At 47.6% G+C, this 15,157-nt stretch overlaps 2 protein-coding genes across 2 annotated transcripts; both read right to left on the bottom strand.

The window, feature by feature from the left end:
- Window positions 1-9,108: 9,108 nt before the first annotated feature.
- LOC123445447 (glucan endo-1,3-beta-glucosidase, acidic isoform-like) lies at window positions 9,109-10,740 on the bottom strand. The gene is made up of 2 exons (XM_045122431.1): window positions 10,579-10,740; window positions 9,109-10,276 (listed from the first exon to the last, which is right to left on the bottom strand). The coding sequence occupies exons 1-2, from the start codon at window positions 10,655-10,657 to the stop codon at window positions 9,333-9,335; spliced, it is 1,023 nt and encodes a 340-aa protein (XP_044978366.1). The 5' UTR covers window positions 10,658-10,740; the 3' UTR covers window positions 9,109-9,332.
- A 2,588-nt stretch (window positions 10,741-13,328) lies between these two features.
- On the bottom strand, window positions 13,329-14,895 carry LOC123445446 (glucan endo-1,3-beta-glucosidase GIII-like). The gene is made up of 2 exons (XM_045122430.1): window positions 14,712-14,895; window positions 13,329-14,440 (listed from the first exon to the last, which is right to left on the bottom strand). The coding sequence occupies exons 1-2, from the start codon at window positions 14,827-14,829 to the stop codon at window positions 13,506-13,508; spliced, it is 1,053 nt and encodes a 350-aa protein (XP_044978365.1). The 5' UTR covers window positions 14,830-14,895; the 3' UTR covers window positions 13,329-13,505.
- Between the last annotated feature and the right edge of the window lie 262 nt (window positions 14,896-15,157).

Below are 15,157 nucleotides of genomic sequence, written 5' to 3' on the forward strand. Positions count from 1 at the left end.
TGGGAGCTCTGTAGCTTTCCTCGTACTATATGTGGATGACATATTATTGATGGGGAATGATATAGAGCTGTTGGAGAGCATAAAGGCCTATTTGAACAAGAGTTTTTCAATGAAGGACCTTGGAGAAGCTGCATACATATTAGGCATCAAGATCTATAGAGATAGATCGAGACGCCTCATAGGTCTTTCGCAAAGTACATACCTTGACAAGATATTGAAGAAGTTCAATATGGAAAACTCAAAGAAAGGGTTCTTGCCAGTTTTGCAAGGTATGAGATTGAGTAAGACTCAGTCGCCGACCACGGCAGCAGATAGAGAGAAGATGAGTTCTGTCCCCTACGCTTCAGCCGTGGGCTCTCTAATGTATGCCAAGCTGTGTACCAGACCTGATATAAACCTTGCCATAAGCTTGGTAGGGAGGTACCAAAGTAATCCCAGTGCAGAACACTGGACAGCGGTCAAGAATATCCTTAAGTACCTGAAAAGGACTAAGGAAATGTTTCTCGTTTATGGAGGTGACGAAGAGCTCGTCGTAAAGGGTTACGTCGACGCTAGCTTCGACACAGATCCGGATGACTCTAAGTCACAAACGGGATACGTATATGTGTTGAATGGTGGGGCAGTGAGCTGGTGCAGCAGCAAGCAAGAAGTCGTGGCAGCATCTACATGTGAAGCGGAGTACATAGCTGCTTCAGAAGCGGCTCATGAAGGAATTTGGATGAAGGAGCTCATCACCGACCTTGGAGTGGTTCCAAGCGTGTCGGGTCCTATGACACTCTTCTGTGATAACACTGGAGCCATTGCCATAGCCAAAGAGCCCAGGTTCCACCGGAAGACGAAGCACATCAAGCGCCGCTACAACTCCATCCAGGACCATGTCCAGAGTGGAGTGATAGATATTTGTAAAGTACACACAGATCTGAATATTGCAGACCTGTTGACTAAACCTCTTCCATGAGCAAAACATGATCAGCACCATAATGCTATGGGTGTTCGATACATCACAATGTAACTAGATTATTGACTCTAGTGCAAGTGGGAGACTGTTGGAAATATGCCCTAGAGGCAATAATAAAATGGTTATTATCATATTTCCTTGTTCATGATAATCGTCTATCGTTCATGCTATAATTGTATTAACAGGAAATAGTAATACATGTGTGAATGAATAGATCACAATGTGTCCCTAGCAAGCCTCTAGTTGGCTAGCTCGTTAGTCAATAGATGATCATGGTTTCCTGATCATGGGCATTGGATGTCATTGATAACGGGATCACATCATTTGGGGAATGATGTGATGGACAAGACCCAATCCTAAGCCTAGCACTAGATCGTATTGTTCGTATGCTAATGCTTTTCTAATGTCAAGTATCTTTTCCTTCGACCGTGAGATTGTGCAACTCCCGGATACCGTAGGAGTGCTTTGGGTGTATCAAACGTCACAACGTAACTGGGTGACTATAAAGGTGCACTACGGGTACCTCCGAAAGTGTCTGTTGGGTTGGCACGAATCGAGATCGGGATTTGTCACTCCGTGTGACGGAGAGGTATCTCTGGGCCCACTCGGTAGAACATCATCATGAGCTCAATGTTACTAAGGAGTTAGTCACACGATGACGTGCTACGGAACGAGTAAAGACACTTACCGGTAACGAGATTGAACAAGGTATAGGTATACCGACGATCGAATCTCGGGCAAGTTCTATACCGACAGACAAAGGGAATCGTATACGGGATTGATTGAATCCTTGACATCGTGGTTCATCCGATGAGATCATCGTGGAGCTAGTGGGAGCCACCATGGGTATCCAGATCCCGCTGATGGTTATTGGCCAGAGAGGTGTCTCGGTCATGTCTGCTTGTCTCCCGAACCCGTAGGGTCTACACACTTAAGGTTCGATGATGCTAGGGTTATAGGGAATTATTGCACGAGGTTACCGAAAGTTGTTCGGAGTCCCGGATGAGATCTCGTACGCCACGAGGAGCTCCGGAATGGTCCGGAGGTAAAGATTGATATATAGGACGGATGGTTTCGGACACCGGAAGTGTTTCGGGCATCACCGGTAACGTACCGGGGCACCACCGAAGGGGGGCAACGACCCCGGGAGGCTAGATGGGCTAAGTGGGGAAGGGAACCAGCCCCTAAGTGGGCTGGTGCGCCCCCACCCAGCCCATGCGCACCAGAAAAAACGGGAAGGGGGGGAACCCTAGCTTAGGTGGGCCTAAGGCCCACCAGAGGGGTGCGCCACCCCTCCCCCTTGCCCTGGCCGCCACCCCTCTCCCATCTAAGGGCTGCCGCACCCCTTAGGGGTGGGAACCCTAAGGGCTGCGCCCCCTCCCTCTCCCCCTATATATAGATGAGGTTCGGGGCTGTTTGAGACACGGTTGAATCTCTCTCTCTCGGCGCAGCCCTGCTCCTCTCCCTCCTCCTCTCTGCCGGCGCTTGGCGAAGCCCTGCCGGGAGACCTCGTCTCTCCACCGACACCACACCGTCGTGTTTCTGGACTTCTTTCCCAACCTCTCCCTCCTCCTTGCTGGATCAAGGTGCGGGAGACGTCACCGGGCTGCACGTGTGTTGAACGCGGAGGTGCCGTCGTTCGGCACTAGATCGGAATCGCTGCGAGTACGACTCCATCAACCGCGTTCTAGCAACGCTTCCGCTTAGTGATCTTCAAAGGTACGAAGATGCTCTTACCCCTCTCTCGTTGCTGGTCTCTCCATAGGAAGATCTGAATAAGCGTAGGAAATTTTTTGAATTTATGCTACGTTACCCAACACCCCCCTCTCTCTCCCTCCCTCCCTCACTCACTCCCTCCTTTCCTCTGGTTCTTGAGATAATGATATCAAGGACAGATACCTAGACCATCAGTAGCATCTCTATTGTGAAATTTTAAATGAACTTATTTCCAAAAGTTAGACCATCAAGAGCATCTCATGTATTTTTCGTTGCGACTCGATTTACCTTGTGTTTCTATGCGATACATGATCTTCTCTGAATATATATGTTGGTTTCAGTTCCCCTGTATTTATTTCTTCATCTGTACCTATTGACATGATGTAGCCCAGCAGAAAATAGAATTATGTTGCCCCGTGTAGTTTGTTGGTTGTAGTATCAAAATTCAGTTTGATGTTGTAGTCTACTCTAGTATCTATAGATGCATCTCAGTGGTGGCCAAGTTTATGTTATTTGTAATTTGCATAAACATAACCTTATTATCCTACTTGTCTATTCAAATTGTTTATCTAACTTGTCTATAGATTGTCCATGACTAACTTGTTTATTCAAATTGTTTGCATTCATAGGTTGATGGAGGACATTCTACTTAGCTCCGATGGTGAGGCTGCTCCTAGGCCTGCTGTCAAGATGACAACACGGGGTCCCAAGAAAACAGGAAATGCTACTTTTAATAAACAATCTGTGTATGCAAACAAAGTTTCCTTGAATCATCAGAAGTTGAGAAATTGAAGCGTCAAGTTTGTGATTGAAAGCCAACCATATCCTATTATGTATGCACCATTCAAGAAGCTCACATGATACGTGAGAAGGCAAAATAGTAAAAAGCATCAAGAAGCATCTTTTTGATAAGTTTTCTTGAAGTTTCCTTTTTTTACAAGTTACACATTTTTTTGTGTGTAGTACTTCAACAAGCCGTACACCACTCAACACATCAAAAAGCATCTTGCCTTGGAAGAAGAACATTCACTCGAGGTCTATTACAAGGCAAAGAACATTGCTCAAGTTAGGATGATCTTCAGCAAGGCAAAGAAAAAGGATGCTAGTATAACAACCAATTGGAAGGATGTCGTGGACAAGACCAAGATGAGGAGGGGAGACATCTTTGTGTTTTGGTTCCACCGTGACTTTGGTGGACTCAAAATCGTAGTTAGTAAACTAGTGTAGGGTGATATGTAAGGAAAATGGACAAGTATGTTGTTTCTATTTGCCTTGGTTATCTAGGTGTTATGGTACTGGTTATGATATGTAAACTGGTGGTACTTTTATCCAGGTGTTATGTCACTAGTTATGCTATTTAAGATGATGGTACCTATCTATGTGTTATTTTAAGATGGCCTGGTGGATGTCTGAGGTACCCAGTTTGATCAGTGACAAGTACCCTGTTATTTATTCAGTTATTAAATCATAGTTTATTACAGAATCAAGTTGCAAAACAGCCAGAAACAAAAATAAGTTGTCCATACATTACACTGATACATGCTCAAAGTGAAATACATAGTTCAGGCAACTGAGCAACTGCATAATTTACAGCCAACAAAGCCACCACCATAGCTCATACCAAAAGATACTTGTTATATACAAAAAAGGTACAGGCAATTGAAAACGAGTGAAGCTTGCACATTACTGAAATGAATAGAACAACCAACATAGCCACATTAATGCAGATAAATATATGCTGATAAAACGGCTAGCTTGGAAGCTTGTACATTACTGAAATGCCGATCAATGGAACAAAAATCTTTAATGCATGGCGGTACAAAAGCATGAGGGGAACTTTTTCTAAAAAAAACAGAAGGGAACTACAACCAAAACAATCTTCCTTATACTACTCGTCATCGTCGATATCATTCTCGTCGTCGCTACAATATTGGAGGATTGTATCGGCAGTCCCGGTCTCTTCATCATCCTCGCTTTCATGACCATCCACTACCTCCTTCCTTCTTTTCTTCATTCTTTCTACCACTGCAGCCTCAACAAACACGCCTTCCCCGTCCCTTCGCAATTTGGTTTGCACATTGGCTTCTTGAGCTTGCACTGGAACTTCTGGGGTGTCAGCATCTTGGTATATATCCTTAGGGTTTTCTCATCGGGGACTAAATATAGGCCAAAGGAGGGCGCTAGGGGGTGGACCAGCCACCCAGGCGGCTTGGTGGCGCGGCCAGGAGGGGGTCGCGCGCCAGGTGGACGCCTGGGCGAGGGCTGGCTCCCCTCTGGCCCACCTTGGTGCTTCCTGAAGCTTCCATCACGCTGATTTTTGAGTGTGTGGCGGAGGAGGTGGACATCTGCACTAGGTCGCCGGAGAAGAGGAAGAATGGGGAAAGGGGAAGCAATGGGCGGCGGCGGGCGGACGGGCACATGCGCTCTTCTCTTCTTTTTTTTGAAATGGAGGTCGTCTCTTCTAGATGCGAAGAGATGAGTCCCGCACTTAGTGGACAAGTGGTGGGTTCCACGCTTACGTGAATAAGTTGTGGGTCCAACCCCTAACAACTAATGAGGGTATCATTTCAGATTAAGGATCATGTTGTGTCTGGGCTATTTCCTCGCTCAAAACTGTCGCACCAAGGCAATTCGGACGAAAGACGTCCCACTCCTTCCAATTCACGTCAAAGATGTCGCATAGGAGCTATTGACCTGAAAATAAAAGAGGAGATGTTTGATTGTGCATTTCAAATAAATTTGATGTAAACGTTATTTATATTCGGTATTAACATTTGTTATTTACGTGTGATATTAGTATGTATGATCGACATGCATAGTTTTACAAGAATTTGAGAGTCCAGAAATGACATATATGAATCCAGGGAGCAACATATGAGAGGTCATCTAGATGCGTCGGCAAACGTGTTCGGATACGTCCATGGATGTATATGGGTCGTATTTGTCCAGTCCGGTGCTCTAATTACGTCACTTTGAGTTCTGGGCGGCAACTCTGCAAGCGGCGCCACGTGATGTGCTGCTGGCCAGCATATGCTTGAGCGGACACTCAGGCGTGTTCTTGCTGGGCAACACCAGACGGGGCTAGCCCGTGATTGCCGATGACAGCCGATGCAGGTGAGGCACGCGTGGTAATTATATGAAAATTACTTCACAAATTAACAGCTGGTTCATTATTTGATTGATTGATTGATGTTCAATAGATATGGTGAACGGAGACTGTAGTAGATCTTTTTTTTCCTGCAAACTAAAGTGGAGACCGGCAACCGGATTTTTTCACTGTTTTGATTCTTAAGGCGTAAGTTCATCACATAACAAACTCGGTTTAAAAGTATTTCACGTTTTGACCCTTTTGGAAACGCCAGAGACCGTGGCGTTGCAGGCCTTAGTAGAAACGCCAGTCTACTGGACGTTGCAGGCCTCATGTCCAACGCCAGTCTACTGGACGTTGTAGCCCTTAGCAGAAACGCCAAGGGGGCTGGCGTTGCAGACCAAAGCAGAAACGCCAAGGGGGCTGGCGTTTCCTTAGTCCAGTACCGCAGTGCTGGTGTCCTCGCGAGCGTTGCACCCAGCGCAGAAACGCCAGACCTTCTGGCGTTGCAGACCCAACCAGAAACGCCAGGCTTCCTGGCGTTTCCTTAGTCCAGTACCCCAAAACAAGATTCTTTCACTGTTTTGATCAACAAACATATTTCATAGAATATAGTTTAAATCGTAAGACCATAATTCACAGCATAACACCATTCATCAAAACATAACACCATAATTCACAGCATAACACCATTCATCAAAACATAACACCATAATTCACAGCATAACACCATTCATCAAAACATAACACCATAATTCAAAGCATAACACCATAATTTAAATCATAAGACTCAGCATAACATCATAGTTCATAGTTTAACAGACGTAGTTCAACAAAGAACATAGTTCAACAGAAAACATAGTAGTTCAACAGACAACATCATAACACTCAGAATACGACATAGGTAACATACTTCACTTCCTCCCTCTCTTTGCAGCCATCTTGCCCTTAGTAACGTAGCCCTCTGGAGTGTTCTGCCAGCCAGGACGTCTGATGTTCCTTGACCTAGCTCGACGTGTTGCTTCCGTCGGCTGAGTGGGTTGACTTGACTGCGGAGCATCTTCCATCTGCGAAGCCCCAAACTCAATGAAGTCCTGATCCGCGACCTCGTTGTCGGACTCATCTTCTTCTTCAATCTCCTCTTCATGTGCTCGTCTAGAAGAAACATGTGCTCCACTCGAAGACGGACGAGCGGAAGAGGCCCGTGGCCGGCTGGCAGACGGACGAGCGAAAGACTGCACATCCATCGTGTACTGCGCACGTGCCCTCACATCGGTGGACGAAACACCGTGGCAAGAAAGTAAAGCCGCTAGTGTGCGGCACCGATTGGCGACCTTCTGCGCAAGGAAAAGATAATGACATGTTAATATGCTAACAAAGGTATGACAAAACAAAGGTTAACAAGGCATTAAACCTGTAGAGTAGTTCTAACAAGTCCGTCCTTTTGTGGACATGGGGCACGGGCAAGGACCACGTTACTCTCGTTGATACATCTCCATAGCTCCGTGCCCTGGATAAAACACATGTGACATACCATCCACGAATAAATGACACTTGTTTATATTTTAAAGGAGGGACGTACCACTCGGTCATGGAGAGGACCATAGTCAAGATGCGCTCCAACTGTCTCCCTAATTGAATTGTTGAATGCAGCATCAGCAGCCTCACTCGGCAGTAAGTCCAAGCAATCGGAACGAGTCCAGGCAACCTTATGGATAACTCCGTACTCTGTACGCATCCACTTCAAATGCCTTAAATATGCCGCCTCGTCAGTGTCTGGTGTTTCATCATTTTCAACTCGATGTTGTCTCTGAGCATTCCACATGTCCACCCAAGTAATGTGGTGCTCCTCCCAATTGATGACAGTCTTATTGCTTTGCTGGTTTGTCCTACAAAGCATTAGAATACTACATCAGTTTCATGTTTTCATGTTAGACATTGATCAACAGGAGAAACACGTGATACAAAAGACTCACTTATGTAGCTTCACACTTGTCTCGACGTAATCCGGCGGGGTGCGTTGTTGTACCCCGAACTGCTTTGAAACACGATGAGGAAGATGCCACTCCACCGCATAAAAGCATATCATCGGGCACCGCACACGCCAAAGATGCTGGTCACGAAGGCACATGTTGCTCAGAGGATACTGCCTAAGTACCGTGTACGGTCAAAACGTGAAATACTTTCGAACCAAGTTCGTTATGTGATGAACTTACGCCTTAAGGATCAAAACAGTGAAAAAATCCCCGGCAGCCTATCCGAAAACCAAAATCACTAACATGCAAATCCAACAGAGTAAAAGTAAAATAGAAGTCAATTTTAAAAGGAAAATCTTAATCAAATTCCAGTTGCACCATTCTATTTGTTAGAATAAAATCATTAAAACAAATATCCCACAAAAACATATTTAGATGATAAAATTTTAAGAACACTTTTGGTGAAATTAGGATATATTTTTATTAAGCAAAACAATGTTCGTGTTCAAGCAAAATAAAAGGTTTAGGATAAAATTGTTCTTGCTGTCCGACAAGGATTGACCCAAAACGATGAGAATAGTTTCCAGGGTTTAGGAAAAGAAAATTATCCAAGTTTTCGATTCTTGGTAAATAAGCGAGTCATCGTAGCAATTAACCCAATAAAATCTCGGGCCCTTCTGTGTCTTAGGCTACAAATGTCTCACAATTATAGTACACCATCGTGGGTAGATATACAGATTGATGAAAGATTGGACTTTTCATGGTAGATTACACTAAAAAACACTTAGGCCCTTGGTTAGATTTTGTATCTTGGGGACAACTTCATGCTGATGTATGTTTAATATCAGGACATGTTCTCTCATGTGGAAGTTTGAGATTTTTGTTAGAAGTTCACTATCTGCTTCTAATCTAGTGTATGTTCTTTTCACCTTTCTAAGGATATTTGAGTATACCTTAAAGTTCTCTAGATGCATATATGTTCGTGCGGTTGATTAAAGCTCACTTCCTGAGATTAATGGAGGTTGAGAGGCATAGTGGATGCTTGCACCAACGACTTGATGGATTGAACTACGTTTTAATAGATTACTCAAAACTTGAATGCAAGCATTATTATTGTTCTTCCATTGCAACGCAAGGGTATTTGTGCTACTAAAAAACTAATGGGATACGTCGGAGATTTTTCGGTGTTGAACAACCCAAAGCATCACCATATGAAATGTTGAAATGATGTTGCAAACATACAACAAAATTGTTGCGCGTGAGAGTTTTGTGTCGCCATTATTGAACGTCCTAGGATCGTGAAATTATTAATTACCCAACTGAAACCTAGGGCTCGCCAAAAAGAAGTTGTAAAAGGAAGATCACAATAATATTGCCAGTATGCCTCTTATTGTTTGTCTCCGTAAAATAATTTGAGCACTTTCGCGTTCCAAATAATTTGGGACCTTTTCCGCCATCCATGCAAAGCATGATGCCGCATTCTACAGCATAGGCAGCTTATTCAAGTACAAAGCCCGCAGTAGTTTAATTTAGCTGAGCAAGGAAATATTCGTTGTCTTGCTACGTATGTACGCGTATAGATGTGTCCCGTCTTCTAGAAACTGATGGGGTACGCCGGCGATTTGTCGGGGTTGAAGAGCCCAAAGTGCTTCTCGATCTCAGCCGGGCCCTTCCTGTTCTCGTTGAACATGGCGAACACGTAGGCCTCGATGGCGCCGGGCCTCTTGGGCGTCCCCTGCCCGACATGGATATGTTTGATCAGGTTCTGGTTGTACGTCTGCGCGTTGTCCGTGGTCGCCGCCGTGCCGCCCTCAGACGGCCACCCGCTCTCGGACACCACCACGCCGACGCTCCCGGCCCCGGCGCTCTCGAGCGCCGAGTAGAACGTGTCGACGAGGGCGTCGAACAAGTTCTGGTACTCCTTATCGCCGTCCGTTACCACGGTGCCCGGCGACGTGAAGAGCGCGTAGTTGATGTCGATCTGCGCCTGGTTGTCCACGTACGAGAAGTAAGGGTACACGTTGGCCAGCAGGGGCGCGCCGGTGGTGGCAAGGTACTGCGCGATGGGCGCCATGTATGATGCCGCGCCGGAGGAGAAGGTGCCTTGGGAGGGAGGGAACCCGTCGGTCACGCGCTGCGACACCGACGTGGACACCTTGATGCCGCCGAGCCCCGCGGCGGCGAGGGCGGCGTCGAGGTTCTGCATGGCCGGGAGGATGTTCCCGGTGTCGCCGCCCTGGTCGCCCACCTCGTTGCCGGCGGCGATGTACTTGATGTTGAGGCCCTGGTGGGCTTGCACGTTGGTCTGGACCCAGGCGGTGGCGGCGGAGCGATCGGAGGCGAGGGAGGCGAGGTCCTCGTTGGCCACGTCGATGATGAGTTCGATGTTGCTGCCGCTGAGCGCCTGGAGGGCGTCGGCGTCCGGGAAGTAGATGCGCATGCCGGTGATGCGGTTGGACTGGTACATCTGCACGACGTCGCTCGCCGATGGCAGGCCGTCGCCGTTCACGCCGTAGCACACGCCGATGGACTGGACGGCTGTCGTTGATCCATGCATAGCGAGCATAGAAAGCGTAATTGCGGTTAGGCTAGCTTGCTCAGCTGATAGTGCGCGTACTATTTGTATTGTGTTGATTTCATTCCCGTGTCATTTTTCACATGGGCCAAGCCAGCTATATCCAAAGAAATGCTACTCGCTCGGATTCAAATTAATTGACGTATATTTCGTACAACTTTAGGGGTTACGTCCCAATTTGATTGCAAATTTGCACTGTGGGGAATGGAATAGCTCTCTCTCTCTCACACACACACACACACAGAAAGAGAGAGATTTGAATTACCTGTAGGAATGGTTGCCAGCAGTCCAAGGGCCAGCGCCACCGAGAACATGTAGGCAGAAGCCACATGCTCAGCTGCCATCGCCACTAGTCTTCGTACGTGCAACAAAAACTAATCTGCGCTAGATCGTCTTAAACTGCTGCGTTTTGCATGGAATGCACCAAACATTCACCCCCTATTTATACGCACAACACAAGCTACTAGTAGTGGTTTGGCACGCGGTCCACTCTCCCGTTTTCCACCGCTGCTGGTACGGCACGCGCGTAGACGTTTGCTCTGGCCTCGTATGTGGAATAATACGCGCGAACGTCACGATCTGGTTCGGCGCAAAACATCGCCCGTAAGCTACGCGCGCGCCGGCGACGGCCAGCTTGTTTGTGCACCAATCGCGGCGAGTGCATGCGTACACAGCACTTGGGGGGAAACAGCTGTGCTTCCTCGTCCGGGGCGTGGAATTCCAGTGTAGAATATACATCTTTTTGACCTGATTTAATTGGCATGTTTTACGGTTCATAGCGATGGTTTTGGAAGCTCGGGCGATCCAATCGGGTCGCCGCAGGTCTCCCAACACCCTCCTCTTCGTCTTCCCGCCGCCTGAGGCCCTGCCGGCGAAGTCTACGTGGGTGACGTGGGTCTATGGACGATATGGCGGGGCGTTCCATGAGTCGACCTCTCTTTCTCACGACCTGGATCCCATCGGTGGCGGCCGATGGGAAGCCTCGGGCGGATCTGCAGGGCGACGAGGCTGCGGCGCTCTCCGGCGAGCGGCGAGCGGCGAGCAGCGGCATGGGTGTTGGCAGTGTTCGGAGGCCCAGGATACGTGGTCTGGCAGTGTCGGATGACGTTCTTGAGGCAGCAAAGCTCAAGTTCAAACGTGGTTTTTTCTTTGGGTTTTGCTAAAACATAAGTATTGCACATCTAAGTTCTACTCCCTCCGTCTCAAAATAAGTGACTCAAATTAAGTCTTTTTGAGTTACTTATTTTGGAACATAGGGGTTATATCATTAATCTTACATGAAGATTTATGTGGACATTTTCTTTTCCTTTTTATTTTTTATGTTTGATTTAGTCATTTAGATGTGCTATAACTATGTCACATCTAAATTTGCCGTAGACACACGCTCTCTTTATGAGGATCAGATCTGGTAAGGCGGGTCTCCGGGTTGTCCGTTGTGGGAGGATCCAAGCCTAATAGCATGGAAGTCCCGTGGTGATGATGGCGGACATGATGGTGCAACTAGGTTTATTTTTCTCGAGGAGACAGAAATTGTTGGCGAAAGCCACACTTTGACTGTGGTTGAAGCCAATGACGCCGTGCAGGCGGGCCTTGAAGGCGTTAAAATCTAGTCCTTGGTTCCTCTTCTGGAATACTTCAGGGGAAACCATACGTCTGGGTCTGCCTGGATCGGATGATGGCGGCGCTCGGAGCCATTATCCTTTTGGAAGCATCATCTTCGAGTTAGGCCTGGCTGACGAGACTAGTGGTTGGTGGTGGTTCACCAGTTGCTTCTGTGTCGATAGGTAGCAACAATTTGTTGTTGGCGTGTGGCCTTGCGAACATGGTGCACGGTGGTAGTGTTTGGGATGCTGACCAGGGAATGATATTGAGTTATCGAACCTACGAGAGAATGTGCACTATAACAAAGACTCTGACAAGTTTTTTAAACTAATCAAATTTCAGTTTTTAAACCGGACCTTTAACAACCATAGGTCCATGATGGTCACCATTTTCTGGAACTGCCATCAACCATTGCTACGACCGCGGCCAACACTTGGTAGAATTGGAGTCTGCGATTGCTGCAATCGGCCACACGATGTGTTGGAACCAGTGTCCATTGGTGCTGGAACTATTGGAGTTTTGCTTTTGTGGATTATTTTGCTAGAAACGATATTAATTTTGACTTGAACGGGACATTGTCAGGACTACAGTCGTCAACTGCAAAAGCTGGACCCAGTAGCAGTCATGCTGCAATTTCGACGGCCACGCGACAAGGACGGCAACCTGGCAGTTCGGCGGGGATGCGGTCGCTGCGATGAGTGTGCGTGAAGCGGAAGGAAGGGGGTTGTGTATGAGAGTCTATTTTTAGGGAATACAAAATCGCATGGTTTGAACTACACAAATCGAACGGCAGGCAGGTGACCGGCCAAAACTAGCACCGGTCGGCCGGTGCTACTAAAATCGTGGAGTGCAATTTGGCTTCGAGGTCCGACTGACTGAAACTCCTGGTGCGGTTTAGGTCTGGAACGGGGAGGCTGAGGAAAGGACTGGAGTGTGTTGGATCGGCTGGAGTGAAGAAAATGGTAAAAAGGGATATGCTTCCGGGTGTGGCTAGGTCTTAATTAACTGAGATTTAATCAAAGTCCCAATCAAGTGACATATAGTACTCCCTTCATTTCTAAATATAAGTCTTTTTAGATATTTCACTAGAGGGCTACATACGAAGCAAAATGAATGAATCTATACTCTAAAGTATGTCTATATGCATCTGTATGTAGTTCTTTTAGTGAAACCTCTTAAAAAACTTATATTTAGGAACGGAGGGAGTATATAAAAACATAAAAAAAAAATATAAATCTCAATGCAAGATCAAAAGCATATACCTCGACTGAGACATAATGAAGTCACAGTTGATTGAGACTTAGCAAATGTGTATGCGTTCGCAGCTGAGTCACCCTCTACGTTGGCCCGTGCTGGGAGAATGGTGCAAATGAATAGACGGGGCAAAATTGACACACAAAATTGAGAGTAAAATATGGTACTAGTAATTAAAAAAAATTGGAATTTTATCCTTCTTTAACTTTTTTACCAGTTTTATCAGAGATATAAGAAAAAAATAGAACATAACGCACACACGAGTGGTTGACTGAAATGCATGCTGTTTGCATCACGACGCAGCTTATTCGACCACGAAATATCCGTTTGTCGAATTCAGAAAGTAATGGAGTAGGCCGGCGACTTGTCCGGCTTGAACAGCCCAAAGTTCTTCTCCGTCTCCTCCCCGTCCTTCTGGTTCTCGTTGAACATGGCGAAAATATACGTCTCCAACGGCCCGGGCCTTTTGGGCGTGCCATTCCCGACGTGGTTGATCAATCCCTGGTTGTACGCCTGCGCGTTCTGCGCCGTCGCCCCGAACCCGCTGGCCGACGGCCACCCGCTCTCGGACACGACGAGCTTCACCCCCGGCTTGTTGGCGTCCTCCAGCGCGGCATAGATGGAGTCGACCATGGCGTCGAAGAGGTTCGTGTAGGTCAGGCCGTTGCCGTCGTCGTTCACGGTGGTGCCCGGCGCGAAGGTGGCGTAGTTGAGCTTGATGTTCTGCGGGTCGCCTTTGTAGGCGAAGTAGGGGTACACGTTGGCCAGCAGCGGCGCGCCGGTGCTCGCCAGGAAATCCAGGATGGGCCCCATGTAGTCAAGGTCTGCGAACACGCCGTTGGAGGGCGGGAAGGTGTCGGTGACCACGTCGAACCGCACCGACGTGGACACCTTGACGCCGCCACTAAGGCCGGCGTCCACGAGCGCCTTTTGCATGTTCTTCATGGCTGGGAGGATGGTCTTCTGGCCGGCGCTGTCCATGACCTCGTTGCCGACGGCGATGTAGCGGAAGGACACGCCCTGGTAGGGCTGGATGTTGGCCTTGACCCAGGCGGGCGCGGCGGAGGGGTCGTTGGCGAGGCCGGATAGCGCGCCGTTGCCGACGTCCATGAGCAGGCCGATGCCCGTGCCGCTGAGCGCCTTGAGGACGTTGCTCTCCGGCGCGTAGATCCGCATGGCTTTGATGCCCTTGGATTGGTAGAGCTTCACGACGTCGCTCGGTGCCGGCAGGTTGTCCGCGATCACGCCGTTGCAGACGCCGATGGAGTGCACTGAAAAGATTATCGGGATGAGCCTCAGTAAAGTTTTGGTTTATGCCTATGGCTATGACGAATAGCTGCCCGGTAAGCACCGGCACCGCACTCATCTCTTATCTAAAATATGGTGCACTAAATATATTTTCAGTTTTGCTAAAACACATCTAGACGTGAGAGATAAGTGTTGCACATCTAAGATATATTTTCAGTATTGCATACATTTTCATGCATGTACAATTACAACAAAGTAGGTAGTGTATCTTAATCAATCATATATAGTACGTACCTGCTGGAAATGCTGCGAGGGCAACAATGGCGACCAGCGCCACTGCAAGCATGGGAGCAAGTACACCTTGCTTCGCCATCGACGATCTTATCATAACTTGGTGCGTATGTATTTGCATGCAACGCAAAGCAGCGTATGTATTGCATACCAGGCACACACTCGTCTCTTTATACGCAAATTTTCAGCACTGCTATCCTGCAGTTCGGCGCAAACACACGTTCCGACGTTGGTTCCGGGGGTCGATCGCCCACCACCAAAGGTTCTTCATTTCTTATCCGTTTCCATTTTCGACCACTAGTGGAGCGGCCACTATATGTGCTAAGAGCCAAGTGAATGCGCAACTTGTTCGTTGGCCCGTGGAAACTCGTTGAACGGGTGTCACCATCCAGTCCAGCCCGGCCATCGTTACGGTATCAGGTCGTCCGTCGTCGACATGCCGGTACCGG

This window comes from Hordeum vulgare, chromosome 3H (genome assembly GCF_904849725.1).
Source record: "Hordeum vulgare subsp. vulgare chromosome 3H, MorexV3_pseudomolecules_assembly, whole genome shotgun sequence".
NCBI lineage: Eukaryota > Viridiplantae > Streptophyta > Magnoliopsida > Poales > Poaceae > Hordeum > Hordeum vulgare.